This window comes from Salvelinus sp. IW2-2015, unplaced genomic scaffold (assembly GCF_002910315.2).
Source record: "Salvelinus sp. IW2-2015 unplaced genomic scaffold, ASM291031v2 Un_scaffold16416, whole genome shotgun sequence".
In the NCBI taxonomy this organism is placed as follows: Eukaryota; Metazoa; Chordata; class Actinopteri; order Salmoniformes; family Salmonidae; genus Salvelinus; species Salvelinus sp. IW2-2015.
In genome coordinates, this window is record NW_019957576.1 from 486777 (window position 1) to 509116 (window position 22340).

The following is a 22340-nucleotide window of genomic DNA, read 5'->3' on the forward strand; positions in this document are numbered from 1 at the left end:
ACTGCCCGCTACTGAGGTCTACATAATATTCACTGTTTATAGAAGTTTTTTGGGACATAACTAGTTAGCATGGTATTGATGAATGTTAAGACATTTAGGATCTACACTTCATGAACAAAAGTATGTGGACACCTGCTTGTTGAACATCTTATTCCAAAATCATGTGCACACTTCAGGGAAGGCTTTCCACTAGATCAGGGGTGTCAAACTCAAATACCCAGTGGGCCAAAATGTAAAACCTGAACAAAGTCGCGGGCCAACATTGAACAAATTAACCTTTTAATATGGACCCAAACAAGTTTTGCTTTAACATTGAATATGGAACAAGCATCGCTTATTACCATACAATATATAATTTAATAGTGGAGACATGCAAAATCGAATTTCAAATGAAAAAACACATCAATGGCATTCATTTATTAAATAAATAAAATTTAAATAAAAATCGTATGCCTCTTTTCTATTTGCAGCCTTCTGATTTAAATACCAAAATAAACTTTTTTTAAACTTTTTCCACTGGCTAATAATTTTACAAATAAAATGATAATAAATCAATCAACCATTCAAGCCCATGCCTTGTAGCAAGAAAAAGTGCACAAAGAAAACGTTAATTATTGCACACTGATCTAATCCTGTCTCTTATACACATCTAGATGTGTATAAGAGACAGATTCAAGCCCATGCCTTGTAGCAAGAAAAAGTGCACAAAGAAAACGTTAATTATTGCACACTGATCTAATCTTTTTCACGAACTCTCCCTCATTAAAGGGCCGGGCTGATTTTGCGATCTCTGCTGCCACTATATAACTAGCCTTTACAGCAGCCTCACTTTGTGATGTGGCTTTTTTGAACATATTCTGTTGTGAAACCAAACTTCTTTTCATCTCCTCTACTTTCTGGCTCCTTTGAGTCATGTCCAGGTCCTTGTATTTGTCATGGTGTTTCGTATCATAGTGTCGTTGTACTCCTTACTTACAGCCACGTTGACTCCACAAACAAGACAAACAGGTTTGTCTTTTACATATGTAAACAGACATTCTGCCTCCCACTTGTCCAGAAAGCTCCTGTTTTCTGCCTTTCTTTTCGCCATTTTTGGGAAGGGATAGCGCGCTRACAGTTGTAGCRTCTATGTTGCTATGACTAGAGAGGGCGTTTCTGGGTCCTGTCCTGATTGGCGCGCGAAAACAACAGCAGAGCATTATGGGATTCGTAGTATTAGCGGTGAATGCGCTGTATAATACCGGCGGGCCAGCTCTAGTAGTAATTTGGTATTGTCTCGCGGGCCAAATATAATTACCCCGAGGGCCAAATTTGGCCCGCGGGCCAGAGTTTGACACCCATGCACTAGATGTTGGAACATTTCTGCAGTGACTTGCTGCCATTCAGCAACATGCATTAGCGGTTTCGGGATGTCTCATGGTCTGACGAACACCGTTCTAGCTCTGCCACTTTTCACCGCAGATGCGGAAGTGGCACATCGGCGGATGCTGTGGACTGAGACGAAGACAATGCATATCTCTAGCTTAGATTTGTGGATTTTTATGGGGATTTTTGTTATGGTAATTTGATTTCTGTTGATGTGGACATCTACTCTTGGGGATATTTGGCTCGTGTGACTGTGACATAGAAGTCCGTCACTGGCCGTGGGCAGCATATGGTACTTTAACGCACGCACACATTCATCACTCCTCCCCGCTCCATTATCAGATAAGTTAACAATGTGGGTCGACACACAAGTTAACTTTTCTATCTTAGTACATTTCACACTTACTTCAGTAACCGGTTATGGGATAAAGAAATAAACAGACACGTGTTCATATTTAATATAAGCAATATTTATTATACTTATCGATGTTATGGATGAGTGCGTTTGTTTGTTCTGTTCCTCTCTCTCTCCATTTACATTTAAGTCATTTAGCAGACGCTCTTATCCAGAGCGACTTACAAATTGGAAAGTTCATACATATTCATCCTGGTCCCCCCGTGGGGAATGAACCCACAACCCTGGCGTTGCAAGCGCCATGCTCTACCAACTGAGCCACACGGGAACTGAGCCACTCCATCTCTGTAGCTTCCGGGTATGCTGGATAAGGACCCGAGCTAAGGGAATGGGCTGACTTTGTAGTGCCTGTCCCGAATGGCTCATTAATGTAAATGGGCATATTGAAAGACACTGTCAGTAGTGATGACATTTTGTAAATGTTATATTGTGATATTGTTTCATAAACGTGTTGCAATGTATATACTTTAGTATGTTTATTTAAATTGAAAATTTAGATTTGTATAGGTAATTGCTCAATTAATTAGGGTTAATTGTTCTGAGGGGAGGGGTTAGCCCTACAAAAGGAGCCTCTCTTTCAGTTCATGGAGAGGCATTTTGGATTGAGCTGTGGATGGGGCAGCATTGTTTTTAGCTGTCCCATAAGGTATACGTTTGATGGCAGTACGGTTGTTTTTGTTCCGGAATCACTATGTAAATAAACACCCTTGCACAGAATAACTTTTTGCGGCTCCGCCATCTTTTTATTTTGATAGAGGTTAGGTTTTCCAGTTTAGCCTTCTGGCCTACTCTACGTGACAATCATCAATTGTCAAATAATATAACCATTTAGTATAGGCATTAGCTCTGGAAAACCCTTTACCAAAACAAAAGCCCATGTTCGTTGTTGACAAAGATTAACGTCCTGTTTCATTGAATTGGCAATCTGTGACCTAGACTGCACCCCTTGGAACTGGTCAGTGGTATATTTGTGGTCTGTCTGATACAGTTTGGAAGTCATAACCCTGTCTGATATGGCACAGATTTAGCCTACTCTGGAGATCAGATTATGACATGGAATTATTGGAGCTACTCCATTTGGTCTGTATACTACCCATCGTTCACATTCTGCTGTAACCATATCCCCTAGAAAGAACAAGAGGTCAGCCATTTACCAATATAAAAAAAGCTTGGGGAGATTTGATTAGATTTGAAGGCCCAGTGGAGTTTTGTCATCCTAGTTATGAATATCATTTTGAATTGAGATTGAAGTGGTGATCTGAGTACATCTGTGGTCGGTTGTTTTTCAAAGACAAAGAAAGCACAGTTATTTGGGATTTTCCCGTTCTCTTTAAGCCCCCTTCAAATTGTGCACCTGAGAATGTTTGTTTATAAGAAGTGTGACCATTGGTGGACGTATGTGGAACACCATTCAGTTGGGGCGGCAGGTAGCCTAGTGGTTGGGCCAGTAACCAAAAGGTTCCTGGATCGAATCCTCGAGCTGACAAGGTAAAAATCTGTCGTTCTGCCCCTGAACATGGCAGTTAACCCACTGTTCCCCAGTAGGTCGTCATTGTAGTTAAAAAATATATATACATTTTTTGGGGGGTTGTGCAGTTTACAGATTTTCATAGTCATTTCGTCCTCTCATCCTGGCATTTACGGTTCCAACAAATGCAAAAAAGACCAGTTGGGCATCTGTTAGCATTCTAGTAACACAATTATTTCAAATAATCACAAGTTGCCATGGAGGCTGCTAGCTAAATATGCTAAGGAGCGCAAACAAACAAATTGCAAAGACGGGCAATCCAACTCGTAATGTCTCAATCCAACCAAATATATAATTTTTGGTGAGTTTGGACATTTTACAAGCGAATATGAACGAGACATTTTGCAATTCAAGAATGTTTTGGCGCATGCTTGTCTTCTCTGAAGCAGCAGGAGTGCACGCTGTGTCTGAAGTCTGGAGTCGCTAGGACAATTGTCCTGCCTGCTCTGATCGGAGAAGATGGGGGAGGAGCAGATGGGTTGAGAAATGAGGGGAAAAACACAAGGAAATCAAAAGAGAGCCGTGGCAGCTGTACAGATACTCATCCAAAGGTCTTTGACTTTTCAAACACGGCAGAAAGCTTACACAATATGATGCCCCGTCACCTTTTAATTCAGTAACTTTGATAACGAGCAAGTTAAACTTAGTGGTCTTGTTAGCGTAGAATACATTCTTCACGCTGGAAAAAAAGATGAAAGCATAAATCTCTTATTGCTTTTAGTAAACGCAGATCTAAAATGCTTCTTATTGTAATTTCTGCTCAGCATCAGACTAATTTTGTGCTTCAGTTGCACTTCTCCACTTGGATGAGAATGCCTGTTCATGAATTCTCATCCATCAGCAGACAGCGTTCTGTTTAGATTTTTTTTCTCCAGTACTTTTCTCAGTGTAGCCAGTATTTTCTCCAGTAAATTCAACTTGAACTATAAGCATAACATTAGGGAAGGTAGCTGGTGGCCATGCATCATTTTTTGCAAAAAATACATTTTTCGTTGGAAACTAATTTGCTTGTGTGGCTGCCAGCCAAAAGCTTTGCACTTCCATCTGATGAATTAAGCTATTTTCTGATGGATGTGTTGTACTAATGTATTTTCTGGCAAAACTATAGGAAAACTATAGTTGCACGTCCCTGATCACTCTATTGATCACACAACTTTAAATATAAAACGCAACCCCTGTCAGTACACAGCTACACTCACCTGTTCCCACTTTATCCCATTGGTATATTTACCAACAAACCGATGACTGGCTCAACTGTTCTGTGGAACGAAGGTAATCTTCATAATGTGACCAGTAAAATGAACGCAATAACATATTGCACAAGTTGACTGCAGGTATTTACTTAAAAAGTAGCTACAGATATTAACCCCCTAAAGGTCAATGTCTGCGCCCCCTGTGGAAATCTAATTGGCATAATAAAATGTCAAATGTTTCAGCTAGAGATCTGTTTTTTTGCATAGGATGTGTCTCAATCTACCGCATGCGCCTACATTGCATTTCTGCATCTGCGGTGACAGCTAGAGCAGTGTTTGTCAGACCATGAGACATCCCGAAAATCGGTCTTCGCACATTCGTCTGTAGTGTCCGAATAGTTTGGCTACAAACTATTATGATCCCTCTGGAACAATGACGATGGTGTTCTCTGTTTTGCTCTACTACCCCCACAAGCATCTTGGGACTCGTCTGAAATTGGTACACTGATCTGCCAACTTCTGTCTGTTGGCAGAAGTTGCTGTTTGGGCTACACACTAATATGACCCCTCTATGTTGTTTTGCTTGGGGATGCCCACAGGCCTCAAGACTCTGAAAGTCCCCCGGTACCAGTTGAACAAAAATTCATGGAAGTATGTGAGATTTATATAGCCCTTCTTACATCAGCTGATATCTCAAAGTGCTGTACAGAAACTCAGCCTACAACCCCAAACAAGCAATGCAGGTGTAGATGCACGGTGGCTAGGAAAAACTCCCATGAAAGGCCAAAACCTAGGAAGAAACCTAGAGGGGAACCAGGCTATGAGGGGTGGCCAGTCCTCTTCTGGCTGTACCGGGTGGAGATTATAACAGAACATGGCCAAGATGTTCAAATGTTCATAAATGACCAGCATGGTCAAATAATAATATTCACAGTAGTTGTCGAGGGTGCAACAAGTCTGAACCTCAGGAGTAAATGTCAGTTGGCTTTTCATAGCCGATCATTAAGATTATCTCTACCGCTCCTGCTGTCTCTAGAGAGTTGAAATCAGCAGATCTGGGACAGGTAGCACGTCCGGTGAACAGGTCAGGATTCCATAGCCACAGGCAGAACAGTTGAAACTGGAGCAGCAGCACGGCCAGGTGGACTGGGGACAGCAAGGAGTCATCATGCCAGGTCGTCCTGAGGCATGGTCCTAGGGCTCAGGTCCTCCGAGAGAGAATTAGAGAGAGTAAACTTAAATTCACACCGGACAGCGGATAAGACAGGAGAAGTACTCCAGATATAACAGACTGACCCTAGCCCCCCGAGACACAAACTACTGCAGCATAAATACTGGAGGCTGAGACAGGAGGGGTCAGGAGACACTGTGGCCCCATCCTGTTTGGCCCTGTCCGGGGGTATCATCGGAAGGATATAACCCCACCCACTTTGCCAAAGCACAGCCCCCACACCACTAGAGGGATATCTTCAACCACCAACTTACCATCCTGAGACAAGGCCGAGTATAGCCCACAAAGATCTCCGCCACGGCACAACCCAAGGCCGGGGCGCCAACCCAGACAGGAAGATCACGTCAGTGACTCACCCCTCCTAGGGACGGCATGAAAGAGCACCAGTAAGCCAGTGACTCAGCCCCTGTAATAGTGTTAGAGGCAGAGAATCCCAGTGGAGAGAGGGCAGGCAGAGACAGCAAGGGCGGTTCGTTGCTCCAGAGCCTTTCCGTTCACCTTCACACTCCTGGGCCAGACTACACTCAATCATATGACCCACTGAAGAGATGAGTCTTCAGTAAAGACTTAAAAGTTGAGACCGAGTCTGCGTCTCTCACATGGGTAGGCAGACCATTCCATAAAAATGGAGATCTATAGGAGAAAGCGCTGCCTCCAGCTGTTTGCTTAGAAATTCTAGAGACAATTAGGAGGCCTGCGTCTTGTGACYGTAGCGTACGTGTAGGTATGTACGGGAGGACCAAATCGGAAAGATAGGTAGGAGCAAGCCCATGTAATGCTTTATAGGTTAGCAGTAAAACCTTGAAATCAGCCCTTGCCTTAACAGGAAGCCAGTGTAGAGAGGCTAGCACTGGAGTAATATGATCAAATTTTTTGGTTGTAGTCAGGATTCTAGCAGCCGTATTTAGCACTAACTGAGGTTTATTTAGTGCTTTATCCGGGTAGCCGGAGAGTAGAGCATTGCAGTAGTCTAACCTAGAAGTAACAAAAGCATGGATTAATTTTTGGACAAAGTTTCAGATTTTTGCGATGTTATGTAGATGGAAAAAAGCTGTCCTTGAAACAGTCTTGATATGTTCGTCAAAAGAGAGTTCAGGGTCCAGAGTAATGCCGAGGTCCTTCAGTTTTATTTGAGATGACTTTGCAACCTTCAAGATTAATTGTCAGATTCAACAGAAGATCTCTTTCTTTCTTGGGACCTAGAACAAGTATCTCTGTTTTGTCCGAGTTTAAAAGTAGAAAGTTTGCAGCCATCCACTTCCTTATGTCTGAAACACAGGCTTCTAGCGAGGGCGATTTTGGGGCTTCACCATGTTTCATTGAAATGTACAGCTGTGTGTCATCCGCATAGCAGTGAAAGTTAACATTATGTTTTCGAATGACATCCCCAAGAGGTAAAATATATAGTGAAAACAATAGTGGTCCTAAAACGGAACCTTGAACACCGAAATGTACAGTTGATTTGTCAGAGGACAAACCATTCACAGAGACAAACTGATATCTTTCCGACAGATAAGATCTAAACCAGGCCAGAACTTGTCTGTGTAGACCAATTTGGGTTTCCAATCTCTCCAAAAGAATGTGTTGATCGATGGTATCAAAGGCAGCACTAAGGTCTAGGAGCACGAGGACAGATGCAGAGCCTCGGTCTGACGCCATTAAAAGGTAATTTACCACCTTCACAAATGCAGTCTCGGTGCTATGATTGGGTCTAAAACCAGACTGAAGCATTTCGTATACATTGTTTGTCTTCAGGAAGGCAGTGAATTGCTGCGCAACAGCTTTTTCTAACATTTTTGAGAGGAATGTAAGATTCGATATAGGCCGATTTTTAGTTTTTTATATTTTCTGGGTCAAGGTTTGGCTTTTTCAAGAGAGACTTTATTACTGCTACTTTTAGTGAGGTTGGTACACATCCGGTGGATAGAAAGACGTTTATTATGTTCAACATAGGAGGGCCAAGCACAGGAAGCAGCTCTTTCAGTAGTTTAGTTGGAATAGGGTCCAGTATGCAGCTTGAAGCTTTAGAGGCCATGCTTATTTTCATCATTGTGTCGAGATATAGTACTAAAACACTTGAGTGTCTCTCTTGATCCTAGGTCCTGGCAGAGTTGTGCAGACTCAGGACAGCTGAGCTTTAGAGGAATATGCAGATTTAAAGAGGAGTCCGTAATTTGCTTTCTAATGATCATGATCTTTTCCTCAAAGAAGTTCATGAATTTATTACTGCTGAAGTGAAAGCCATCCTCACTTGGGGAATGCTTCTTTTTAGTTAGCTTTGCGACAGTATCAAAAATTAATTTTGGATTGTTCTTATTTTCCTCAATTAAGTTGGAAAAATAGGATGATCGAGCAGCAGTGAGGGCTCTTCGATACTGCACGGTACTGTCTTTCCAAGCTAGTCGGAAGACTTCCAGTTTGGTGTGGCGCCATTTCCGTTCCAATTTTCTGGAAACTTGCTTCAGAGCTCGGGTATTTTCTGTATACCAGGGAGCTAGTTTCTTATGACAAATGTTTTTAGGGGTGCAACTGCATCTAGGGTATTGCGCAAGGTTAAATTGAGTTCCTCAGGTGGTTAACTGATTTTTGTCCTCTGACGTCCTTGGGTAGGCAGAGGGAGTCTGGAAGGGCATCAAGGAATCTTTGTGTTGTCTGAGAATTTGGGGTCTGAGCAGATTTATTTGTTGCGATTGCAAACGTAATAAAATGGTGGTCCGATAGTCCAGGATTATGAGGAAAAACATTAAGATCTACAACATTTATTCCATGGGACAAAACTAGGTCCAGAGTATGACTGTGACAGTGAGTAAGTCCAGAGACATGTTGGACAAAACCCGAGTCGATGATGGCTCCGAAAGCCTTTTTGGAGACTTTTCCATGTGAATATTAAAATCACCAAAATTTAGAATATTATCTGCTATGACTACAAGGTCCGATAGGAATTCAGGGACCTCAGTGAGGAATGCTGTATATGGCACAGAAGGCCTTTAAACAGTAGCAATCAGTTTTATGTAGCAGCATTTGAAATAGTTTTTTTAAACTTTGGATTAAAGTAGACTTGGAGATAGAAAATTGTATATCATACACTACAGTTGAGGAACAATGGGAAAGGAATTCTGCTTTGAAAGTTGATGAACTTGTAAACTCACTTTTGAGGAAATGGCCTTTGAATGTTTTGATACTACTGGAGAGCCTTCCTTTGTCTACACCCATTCAGCATCGTTCACACTCTCTTAAGCTTTAGCCCCCCACCCATCTCTTTAAGGGTTGATCCGAAAGCACTAACAGCAGTCAAGCACCCAAGCTAACTTGCTAGCTACTTCCAGACAAGTTTTAGAAACTTCAGAGTGTTTTCTATCCAATATTAATAATAATATGCATATATTAGTAACTGGGACTGAGGAGCAGGCCATTTACTTTGGGCACCTTTCATCCAAGCTACTCAATACTGCCCCTGCAGCCATAAGAAGTTAAGGGTTAAGGGCATTTCACATTTAAGGTCTACACCTGTTGTATTCAGCACATGTGACAAATCAAATTCTCCCTCTCATTTGTGTCTGGAAGAAGCTAGCAAGCTAGCCAATGTTAGCTTGGGTGCTTGACTGCCGTTGTGAGTAGAGGTCGACCGATTAATCGGAAAGGCCGATTAATTAGGGCCGATTTAAAGTTTTCATAACAATCGGAAATCGGTAATAAAAATTACACCTTTATTTAATCTTTATTTAACTAGGCAAGTCAGTTAACTTCTTATGGCTTGCAGGGGCAATGAGTAGCTTGGATGAGAGGTGCCCATAGTAAACTGCCTGCTCCTCAGTCCCAGTTGCTAATATATGCATATTATTATTCGTATTGGATAGAAAACACTCTGAAGTTTCTAAAACTGTTTGAATGATGTCTGTGAGTATAACAGAACTCAAAAACCTGAGAAGTTCCACTTCCTGTTTGAATTTTTTCTGAGGTGGCAGATTTTCAACCAAGCTCTCATTGTAATTACAGCGAGATATTGATGAGTTTTCACTTCCTACTGATTCCACTACATGTCAATAGAACTTTGTCTGATGACTCTAATGTGAAGGGGGGGCCGAAGGAGACAGGGATTAGTCAGGTCTGCCACGAGCTGACCATGCTTTCACATGCGCGTTCACATGAGGAGGACCTCCGTTCCAACCGCTCTTCTGAAGTCAATTTAATTCTCCGGTTGGAACGTTATTCAAGATTTATGTTAACAACATTCTAAAGATTGATTCAGTACATCGTTTGACATGTTTCTACTGACGGTTACGGAACTTTTGGACATTTCGTCACGTTTTAGTGAACGCGCTTTGTGACTTTGGAATTGTTTACCAAACGCGCTAACCAAAGTAGCTAATTGGACATAAATAACGGACATTATCGAACAAATCAAGCATTTATTGTGGACCTGGGATTCCTGGGAGTGCATTCTGATGATCATCAAAGGTAAGGGAATATTTATCATGTAATTTCTGGTTTCTGTTGACTCCAACATGGCGGCTAATTTGACTCTTGTTCTGAGCTCCGTCTCAGATTATTGCATGTTTGGCTTTTTCCGTAAAGTTTTTTAAAATCTGACACAGCGGTTGCATTAAGGAGAGGTATATCTATAATTCCATGTGTATGATTTGTATTATCATCTACATTTGATGAGTATTTCTGTTGAAACGATGTGGCTATGCAAAATCAATTGATGTTTTTGCAACTAGTGAATCTAACGCGCCAATGTAAACTCAGATTTTTTTATATAAATATGAACTTTATCAAACAAAACATACATGTATTGTGTAACATGAAGTCCTATGAGTGTCATCTGATAAAGATCATCAAAGGTTAGTGATTCATTTTATCTCTATTTGTGCTTTTTGTGACTGCTATCTTTCGCTGAAAAAATGGCTGTGCTTATTGTGGTTTGGTGTGACCTAACATAATCGTTTGTAGTGCTTTCTCTGAAAAGCATATTTGAAATCGGACACTGTGGTGGGATTAACAACAAGATTACCTTTAAAATGGTATAAGACACATGTATGTCTAAGGAATTTTAATTATGAGATTTCTGTTGTTTTGAATTTGGTGCCCTGCACTGTCACTGGCTGTTGTCATATCATCCCGTTACCGGGATTGCAGCCAACAATGCAGTTAAGAAAAATACCCCCCAAAAATGAAGGACAAATAATTAAACCGCAGCAGTAAAATAACAATGGCGAGGCTATATACAGAGGGGTACCGGTACAGAGTCAATGTGCGGGGGCCCTGGTTAGTCGAGGTAATATATACATGTGGGTAGAGTTATTAAAGTGACTTATGCATAGATAATAACAGAGTAGCAGCAGTGTAAAAGGGTGGGTGGGGGCAATGCAATTAGTCTGGGTAGCCATTTGATTAGATGTTCAGTAGTCTTATGGCTTGTGGGTAGAAGTTGTTTAGAAGCCTCTTGGACCTAGACTTGGCCCTCCTGGTAATGCTTGCCATGCGGTAGCAGAGAGCACAGCCTATGACTAGGGTGGGCCTTCCTCTGACACCGCCTGGTATAGAGGTCCGGGATGGCAGGCAGCTTTGTTCCTAGTGATGTACTGGGCCGTATGCACTACCCTCTGTAGTGCCTTGCAGCCCTACACGAGATTTGTTTAACGCTTCCTAAATGTTTGTCATTGTAGGCACACAGAGCATTTTACACAGGGTAGTCTCTCTTGCCAAGTCCAGTTGTTGCTCAGACAAGAATAAGCAACTGACCTCTGTGCCACGCTCGAGTGTAACCTGATGAAAGTTGTAACAGCTGTGCATGTCCTTTACAGCCCCTCCTCCCCTTTACAGCCCCTCCTCCCCTTCCAAGCTCACTGCAGCTACCGTGTCTATCTTGGGTGGTTCATTCCAGTTTACATAACTATTTATAACATACAACAACACTGGTAATCAACTCCGGTTTAAGACGGGTAATCATGTCAGTTTCTTTCCTCAGAATGTCAGTCTGAATATGCCTACAGCTATGGCAGGATTCCTCGCGGATGTTCCTGGAGATCATAATTTTAAACTGACTGCTGACCCCAGCCAACTCAGATCCTGCTTCCCAATAATTAAATTCAGTTATCAGTTTATTACACCAGTATACTGAGAAGTATTAGTTCTCTAGTTGGGTGTATTTGGTAGCACTTGGTCTCTCTCTCGTTGAGTTGCCATATTACTGAAGACATGGCTGTTGTGAGTTGCAATGAGCCAAAAAGTTGATGTGATGCAGAATAACACCAGAGGAAAGTAATAGAGTACTACACAGACTAACAGGGAGTAATGAATGCCAGCATAAACACATCACACATTTGTCCTTTTCTTGCTATATGTTTAAAAACAACTTTGTTTTGAATGCTCTTTTTTTTCTGTCCAAATAAGCAAACTAAATAAATGTAACTAAACTGTCTCTCCTGTCTTGCTGCAGATATCCAGGAATTTTACGAAGTGACCTTATTGGATAATCAGAAATGTGTGGAGTCCCCGAAGACGTCGGAGCCCATGCCCCCGGTCAACCTGTGGGATTTCTCTAGCCTCCAAAGCACAACGGTGACCTCAGACACTCTGCCAATCCTTAGCACCAGCATAGAGGTAAGAGGGAACGATTCATGGTCAGCGATGGTATATAGAGTATGTAGCATCATGGGTCACTTGGGGATAAGAAATGTGGAATTGTTTTTGTTTGTATTTTGTATAGGGCCCTTGCCCCCATCTCATGTCAGGGAGGTGCTTCACATGTGAAATAGAGGAATTGCCCTTCATCTAACAGAATTATGCTTTGACTCAGACATGCCAAACAAAACCCATTTATTTCACAATGGCACATACTAATGGAAGAGCTGTGCAGATGCAAACAATTACAGTAAAAATAGTTTTTTATGCGACCATGTATTCCTAAAACGCTTAAATATATGCCCCTAATTATGTTTCATAATCTCTGCAGAACATGACACCTAAAGTTAGATTTTTTTTTGTTTTGGTTATTGAACTACAGTAGGTGAAGTGTGTTTACATCCGGTTCCGGAATTACGGTAACCTGAAGGGTCCCTAATCTGTACTACACAGAAATGCTTAATTATGGTTATCCGTATCATTCTCTTCATGGTGTAAGTCAATGTTCCAAAAGCTGGGCCTTAAATGGTGTATGAGATCATATCAAATATTTTGCTGTGACTCTTATGTGGATGATGATACAAATATTTGTTGGTCTGATGTGATTAATAAGGAGCATCCAGACGCTGCACTTGATTCATTTAAAATTGCTTCTAATTATTGATAAACATGCACCTGTTAAGAAACTGACTGTTAGAACTGTTAAGGCTCCATGGACTGATGAGGAATGGAGAAACTATATGGTTTAAAGAGATGGGTCAAAAGGAGTGGCTAATAAGGCTGGCTGCACCTCTGACTGGCTTACTGACTGCAAATTGAGAAATTGTGACTAAACTCAACAATAAGAAGCTATTATGAAGCCAAGATCAATGATATAAAGAATTATGGAAAATAATGTTGGAGTACTTTAAATGGAATTATAGGCAGAAAGACATTCAACTCCATCTTTCATTGAATCAGATGCCTTATTCATCACAACCATTTGACGTTGGCAATTATTTTAATGATTACATCATTGGCAACGTGGGCGAACTGAGGCAGGACATGCCAACGCATTGAGCCATCGTACTCGAGCATAGAAAATCATAATGTAAGAAATGCATTGAAAGTTAGTATGGGAGAGGTGGATTTTTTTTATCGATCAATAATGATAAACCTCCTGGCATTGACAATTTACATGGAAAGCTGCTGAGGATGGTAGCTGATTCTAGAGCCATTCCAAGCTGTCATATCTTTAGAGAAGTCTTTTGTCCTCAGGCTTAACTTCAACAGGTATACAAGCCCTCAGTCCAGCCTCTTTCAGCCTATTGCGGACAGTCTGAGCACTGATGGAGTGATTGTGCGTTCCTGGTGTAACTCGGGCAGTTGTTGTTGCCATCCTGTACCTGTCCTACAGGTGTGATGTTCGAATGTACCGATCCTGTGCAGGTGTTGTCTCAGAGTCAGTAGAAAGGCCTTTAGTGTCCTACGTTTTCATAAACCCTTTGCAATGAAGATACAGTTGAAGCCGAAAGTTTACATACACTTAGGTTGGAGTCATTAACTCGTTTTTCAACCACTCCACACAAACTATAGTTTTGGCAAGTCGGTTAGGGCATCTACTTTGCACATGACACAAGTAATTTTTACAACAATTGTTTAGACAGATTATTTCACTCATTCACTGTATCACAATTCCAGTGGGTCAGAGGTTTACATCCACTAAGTTGACTGTGGCTTTAACTTCTCTGCGCTACGGATCCCTTTTACGGGATAATTTTCCTAAACAACCGCTGAATTGCAGGGCGCAAAATATTACAAAAAATATTTATAATCATGCAATCACAAGTGAAATATACCAAAACACCTGCAGAATCAGTTTTGTTATACTCACAGACAATATTTTGACAGTTTTGGAAACTTTGGAGTGTTTTCTATCCTAATCTATAAATTATATGCATATTCTACGATCTGGACCTGAGAAAATAGTCTGTTTACCTTGGGAACGTTATTAAAAAGAAAAAAGAAATCAGACCGTTAGCGTCAAGAGGTTAACTTCTCTAGGATATTTGGGACGCTAACGTCCCACTTGGCCAAAAGCCAGTAAAAATGCAGAGCACCAAATTTAAATATATTACTATAAATTTCAAACTTTCATGAAATCACACATGAAAGACACCAAATTAAAGCTACACTTGTTGTGAATCCAGCCAACATGTCTGATTTCAAAAAGGATTTACGGTGAAAGCACACCAAACGATTATGTTAGGTCAGTACATAGCCACAGAAAAACACAGCCAAAGAGAGGAGTAACAAAAAGCAGAAAGAGAGAGAAAATGAATCACAAACCTTTGATGATCTTCATCAGATGACACTCATAGGACTTCATGTTACACAATACATGTATGTTTTGTTCGGTAAAGTTCATATTTATATGCAAAAATCTGAGTTTAGGCGGGACGCTACTGTCTCACTTGGCAAAAAGCCAGAGAAAATGCAGAGCGCCAAATTCTAATTAATTACTATAAAAATCTAACTTTCATTAAATCACACATGAAAGATACCAAATTAAAGCTACACTGGTTGTGAATCCAGCCAACATGTCAGAATTCAAAGGCTTTTCGGCGAAAGCAAACTATGCTATTATCCGAGTTTGCACCATTGTAAAGAAAGAGATAAGCATATTTCAACCCTGCAGGCGCAACACAAAACGCAGAAATAATGTCCCGTAAACATCACAAATGGTCCATTTGTTCGATTAATTCCGTCTATATATATCCAAAATGTCCATTTGGCGCATTTGATCCAGAAAAACACCTGTTCCAACTTGCTCAAACGTGACTACAAAATATCTCAAAGGTTACCTGTAAACTGCCCAAAAATTTCAAACTACTTTTGTAATAGAACTTTAGGTATTTTTTAACGGTAATAATCGATAAAATTGAAGACAGGATTAAGGTCTGGGGATGTTTCCTGGGCCATGGACCCAAAATATCTATGTTTTGTTCCCCGAGCCACTTAGTTATCACTTTTGCCTTATGGGAAGGTGCTCCATCATGCTGGAAAAGGCATTGTTCGTCACCAAACTGTTCCTGGATGGTTGGGAGAAGTTGCTCTCGAAGGATGTGTTGGTACCATTCTTTATTCATGGCTGTGCTGTGTTCTTAGGCAAAATTGTGAGTGAGCCCACTCCCTTGGCTGAGAAGCAACCCCACACATGAATGGTCTCAGGATGTTTTACTGTTGGCATGACACAGGACTGATTGTAGCGCTCACCTTCTCCTGACAAGCTTTTGTCCGGATGCCCCAAACAATCGGAAAGGGGACTCAGAGAAAACTACTTTACCCCAGTCCTTAGAAGTCCAATCCCTGTACCTTTTGCAGAAAATTAGTCTGTCCCTGATGTTTTTCCTGGAGAGAAGTGGCTTCTTTGCTGCCCTTCTTGACACCATCCTCCAAATGTCTTCGCCTCACTTTGCGTGCAGATGGCCTGCTGCCATTCCTGAGCAAGCTCTGTACTGGTGGTGCCCCCGCATCCCGCAGCTGAATCAACTTTAGGAGACAGTCTAGCAAGCGCCAGGACCTTCTTGGGCGCCCTGAAGCCTTCTTCACAACAATTGAACCGCTTTCCTTAAAGTTCTTGATGATCCGATAAACGGTTGATTTAGGTGCAATCTTACTGGCAGCAATATCCTTGCCTGTGAAGCCCTTTTTGTGTGGAAAGCAATGATGATGGCACATGTTTCCTTGCAGGTAACCATGGTTGACAGAGGAAGAACAATGGTTCCAAGCACCACCCTCCTTTTGAAGCTTCCAGTCTGTTATTTGGACTCAATCAGTGCTCTCCAGCCTTGTCCTCTTCAACACTCACACCTGTGATAACGAGAGAATCACTGACATGTCAGCTGGTCCTTTTGTGGCAGGGCTGAAATGCAGTGGAAATGTTTTTTTGGGGATTCAGTTCATTTGCATGGCAAAGAGGGACTTTGCAATTAGTGGCAATTCATCTGATCACTCTTAATAGCAAATTGCCATCATACAAACTGAGGAAGCAGACTTTGAAAATGAATATTTGTGTCATTCTCTCAACTTTTGGCCACGACTGTACATTTCAGCTAACTTAAAAGCAAATATGCTATGCATTTTTCTGTTAAATCAACTTGGATGCTGGCCTGCTAGTGGTTGCTGGCCTGCTAGCGGTTGCTGGCCTGCTAAGCTACATTAAAGTAAACCAAAGTTCTGGAAATATATAACGCATTCTTACCAGTTGTCTTAGCCAGCCAGCTAATGTTAGCTATTTAGCCAACTATCTATTAGCCGAGCCAGCCTAGCCAACCACCACGGTTATGGTCAGCAAGCCAAAGCCTAACAACTGGAGACTAGCTAGAACACTTACACAACTAAAACATAACCGCAGATCAAAATCAAAGAGAGCAGAGACTTAAGAGTTAGCTAGCAAAGCAAGGGGGAGGCGGGTGCTTCATCGGGCCAAGGGAGAATCAGTGAAGGAAATCCAATAGCTACAGTGCCTTGAAAGTATCCGTACCACTTGACTTATTCCACATTTTATGTTACAGCTTGAATAAAAAATGTATTAAATGTTTTTCTCACCCACCTCTACACAGTACCCCATAATGACAATGTGACAGCATTTATTTCAGCAAATGTATTGAATATGAAATATGTAAGTCTCTAATAGCTTTGCACACATGGATTGTAAAATCTTTGCACATTATTCTTCAAGTTCTTTCAAGTTGGTTGTTGATCATTGCTAGACAGCAATTTTCAAGTCTTGCCATAGATTTTCAAGTAGATTTAACATGTCTAGGACTGGTTGGCCAACAGCCAATGAAATTGCAGGGCACCATATTCAATCAACTGAAATGTCATAATTCAAATTTCTCAAACATACAAGTATTAGACACCATTTTAAAGATAATTCGTGTTAATCCAATCACAGTGTCCGATTTTCAAAAGAGCTTTTCGGCGAAAGCAGAACATATCATGTTAGGTCAGCAACTAGTCATAGAAAGCATACAGCGATTTTCCAACCAAAGAGAGGAGTCACAAAAAGCAGAAATTTTGATCAAATTAATCACAAACCTTTGATCTTCATCAGATGACACTCATAGGACTTCATGTTACACAATACATGTATGTTTTGTTCGGTAAAGTTCATATTTATATCCAAAAATCTGAGTTTACATTGGCGCGTTATGTTCAGTAGTTCCAAAACATCCGGTGATTTTGCAGAGGGCCACCTCAATTTACAGAAATATTCATATTAAACATTGATAAAATATATAACTGTTATGCATGGAATTTTAGATACACTTCTCCTTAATGCAACCGCTGTGTCAGATTTCAAAAAAACTTTACGGAGAAAGCACACCATGCAATAATCTGAGTACGGCGCTCAGACGACAAATCAAGCCAATCCGCCATGTTGTATAGTCAACATAAGTCAGAAATAGCATTATAAATATTCACTTACCTTTGATGATATTCATCAGAATGCACTCCCAGGAATCCCAGTTCCACGATGTTTGATTTGTTCCATAAAGTCCATTTATGTCCATTCCTCGTTGTTCGCGTGTTCAGTACACAATCTAAACTCACGATGCGCGTGCAAGTCCAGCGGAAAGTACGGACGAAAAGTCCAAAAAGTCCCGTTACAGTCCGTAGAAACATGTCAAGCGATGTATTGAATCAATCTTTAGAATGTTTTTAACAAATCTTCAGTAACGTTCCAACCGGAGAATTACATTGACTTCAGATGTGCGATGGAACAGAGCTCCCTCTCATGTGAACGCGCATGGTCAGGTCAAGGTAGACCTGACTAATTCCTGTCTCCTTTGGCCCCACTTCACAGTAGAGGCATCAGACAAGGTTCTACAGACTGACATCTAGTGGAAGCCGTAGGAAGTGCAAACTCATCCATGTCCCACTGTGTATTCAATAGGGTCTTGGTTAAAAATCGACCAACCTCAGAATTCACACTTCCTGTTTGGATTTCTTCTCAGGGTTTTGCCTGCCATATGAGTTCTGTTATACTCACAGACGTCATTCAAACAGTTTTAGAAACTTCAGAGTTTTCTATCCAATACGAATAATAATATGCATATGCAACTGGGACTGAGGAGCAGGCAGTTTACTATGGGCACCTCTGGGCAGCTTTCATCCAAGCTACTCAATATGGCCCCTGCAGCCATAAGTTAATGCTCTTGTGGCTGAATGGAAGCAAGTCCCCACAGCAATGTTCCAACATCTAGTGGAAAGCCTTCCTAGAAGAGTGGATGCTTTTATAGCAGCAAAGGGGAGACCAACTCCATATTAATGCCAATGATTCCGCAATGAGCAGGTGTCCACATACTTTTGTCGTGGTGTATATCACCACGACACAAAGTTTATAGATGTATTATGTCTTGAACTTTGGTGTTAAGAATGTCAGCGTTTGTGGTCTTAAGAAATAAAATATTAAAATGGCTTGTGAAGTGTGTGTGTGTGTAATAAATACAAATAGTAAAAATAAAAAGGGTTTTGAAATGGTCTGCGGGTGGGTTCTGCATTTGTTTTCCAGCAGTTGATGCGACTGAGGATATAGCGTATTGTGTGGGTTTATGCACCCGCACAATACTTACACTAAGCGCACAATCCACGCCGAACACGAGTGAATGTTGTACTGTGTGTTTCAACTAAGAGCATTCTTCAGTAGCAGGAAAGAAACATATATTTGACAAGTGTTGACTAATGTGGAACTCATTTCTCTTTTGGCTTAGATTGAATGTTGTCTGCTAACGTCCAATAAACCACAGGATTGAGCTGGTTTGGTTCTGGCAGAGCGGGTCTCGGTCGGACATGTTCCCGTGTGGCTCAGTTGGTAGAGCATGGCGCTTGCAACGCCAGGGTTGTGGGTTCATTCCCCACGGGGGGACCAGGATGAATATGTATGAACTTTCCAATTTGTAAGTCGCTCTGGATAAGAGCGTCAGCTAAATGACTTAAATGTAAATGTAATGTTGGTAGGGGCTGGAGATGTCTGGCTCAGCTGAAATGGCATAGGGTGCCATTTGGGAGACAGACTACCACTCCATGCTGTCAGGAACACAGAAAGGATTAACATGCCACAGCCTGACATCCTCATCAGTCTTAATAACCTGTGGGAGACCTGGGAGTTCCTATTAGGCTGTGTTCAACTTCCAGACACACACATACCAGGGAATCCGTTAGCCGATAATAATGGCTTTTTGCCTATACATTTTTTGGAAAAGTCAACATAAACATTTTCACATGTGAATTGCCCGGGAGAAGAAAACATTCCATTGCGAACTAATGCTTTTTAGCCTATTAATTGAAAATACCAGTCGATCGAAATACTTTTGACTGGTCATGCTTATAGGTCTATAGGTTATTTTGCATAATTTTCTGGAATTTAATTGCCAAGTGTGTAGACTACACTATATTCTTTATGTATCTTTATAACACACGTATAGCATACAGAGCCTTTGAACAAAAAAATCTGTCAGATCGCATGAGAGCTTTTGACAACGGCGTTTCCCACTAATTGTATTATGGATGGAACATTTGCACGTAGTTTACTGCGTTGCTGTGCTTATAATGTGAAGAAATAAGTTATCAACATTTTAAGCTGAACATTCTGATCTGTTGCATCATACTAATTACAACTTTTTAATGTTTATTTTAATGTGTCCTAGGCCTCCTTGTTGAATGAATTTGCGATCTTTTCTACTATGGGGGAAAGTAGATTGACATAGGCTATTGATTTTGCTGTTCGTTTACTGTCTTGTTGGCTGTGGAAGAGTAAATGTGGACAGTTATTCTAACATCTTCAAAGTGCGCATCAGAATTCTGTAAGACGGACCTCACATCGTTGCATCCTAGACTTGCATGTTCTGTTAATATGAGTTACCATATTCTAAATGTGGTTTCTGTCATTCTGAGCACTGTGGGTGGGTTTACATTAATGTCCTAATGTCAAATGTCCTAATCAGGTTACGGACCCATAACACCAATGCATATGGGTCCGGCAGATTTCTTAAATGTTGCATGTCAAATGTCCAGCGGCACATTTTCCTAATGTAAGCCCTGACAAACAATGCACGGGGGGAGCATGTACAGTGGATGTCGGAAGTTTACATACACTTAGGTTGGAGTCATTAAACTTGTTATTCAACCACTCCACACATTTCTTGTTAACAAACTATAGTTTTGGCAAGTCGGTTAGGACATCTACTTTGTGCAGGACACAAGTCATTTTTCCAACAATTGTTTACAGACAGATTATTTCACTCATTCACTGTATTACAATTCCAGTGGGTCAGAAGTTTACATCCACTAAGTTGACTGTGCCTTTTAACAGCTTGGAAAATTCCAGAAAATGATGTCATGGCTTTAGAAACTTCTGATAGGCTAATTGACATCATTTGAGTCAATTGGAGGTGTATCTGTGTATGTATTTCAAGGCCTACCTTCAAACTCATTGCCTCTTTGCTTGACATTATGGGAAAATCAAAAGAAATCAGCCAAGACTTCAGAAAAAATATTGCCAAATTCTAAACAGAAATCCAATAATTAAAATTCCTCAAACATACAAGTATTTTACACCATTTTAAAGATACACTTGTTGTAAATCCAGCCACAGTGTCCGATTTAAAAAAAAAAATATAAAAAATAAAAAGGCTTTACGACGAAAGCACACCAAACGATTATGTTAGGTCAGAGCCAAGTCACAGAAAAACACAGCCATTTTTCCAGCCAAAGAGAGGAGTCACAAGAAGCAGAAATATAGAAAATTTGTCATTAACCTTTGATCTTCATCAGATGACACTCATAGGACTTCATGTTACACAATACATGCATGTTTTGTTCGGTAAAGTTTATATACACTGCTCAAAAAAATAAAGGGAACACTTAAACAACACAATGTTACTCCAAGTCAATCACACTTCTGTGAAATCAAACTGTCCACTTAGGAAGCAACACTGATTGACAATACATTTCACATGCAGTTGTGCAAATGGAATAGACAAAAGGTGGAAATTATAGGCAATTAGCAAGACACCCCCAATAAAGGAGTGATTCTGCAGGTGGTGACCACAGACCACTTCTCAGTTCCTATGCTTCCTGGCTGATTTTTTTGGTCACTTTTGAATGCTGGCGGTGCTCTCACTCTAGTGGTAGCATGAGACGGAGTCTACAACCCACACAAGTGGCTCAGGTAGTGCAGCTCATGCAGGATGGCACATTAATGCGAGCTGTGGCAAGAAGGTTTGCTGTGTCTGTCAGCGTAGTGTCCAGAGCATGGAGGCGCTACCAGGAGACAGGCCAGTACATCAGGAGACGTGGAGGAGGCCGTAGGAGGGCAACAACCCAGCAGCAGGACCGCTACCTCCGCCTTTGTGCAAGGAGGGGCACTGCCAGAGCCCTGCAAAATGACTTCCAGCAGGCCACAAATGTGCATGTGTCAGCATATGGTCTCACAAGGGCTTGAGGATCTCATCTCGGTACCTAATGGCAGTCAGGCTACTCTGGCGAGCCCATGGAGGGCTGTGCGGCCCACAAAGAAATGCCACCCACACCATGAACTGACCCACCCGCCAAACCGGTCATGCTGGAGGATGTTGCAGGCAGCCAGAACGTTCTCCACGGCGTCTCCGACCTCTGTCCGTCTGTCACAATGTGCTATGTGTCAGTGTGAACCTGTTTCATCTGAAGAGCACAGGGCGCCAGTGGCGAATTTGCCAATCTTGGTGTTCTCTGGCAAATGCCAAATGTCCTGCACGGTGTTTGGGCTGTAAGCACAACCCCCACCTGTGGACGTCGGGCCCTCATACCACCCTCATGGAGTCTGTTTTCTGACCGTTTGAGCAGACACATGCACATTTGTGGCTGCTGGAGGTCATTTTGGCAGGCTCTGGCAGTGCCCCTCCTTGCACAAAGGCGGAGGTAGTGGTCCTGCTGCTGGGTTGTTGCCCTCCTACG

At 41.5% G+C, this 22340-nt stretch overlaps 1 protein-coding gene across 4 annotated transcripts in view; it reads left to right on the forward strand.

Moving 5' to 3' along the window:
* The window catches only part of LOC112080670 (disks large homolog 1), a 92808-nt gene that overhangs the window by 7585 nt on the left and 62883 nt on the right, over positions 1–22340 (forward strand). For all 4 annotated transcript variants that reach the window (XR_011479533.1, XR_011479534.1, XM_024146518.2 and 1 more), the window contains one exon: positions 12175–12338. Coding sequence is in view for 2 of the 4 variants with exons in the window: in XM_024146518.2 (XP_024002286.2) it covers positions 12175–12338 (164 nt within the window). In the remaining 2 variants the exon portion in view is untranslated. The remainder of the gene's footprint in view (positions 1–12174; positions 12339–22340) is intronic.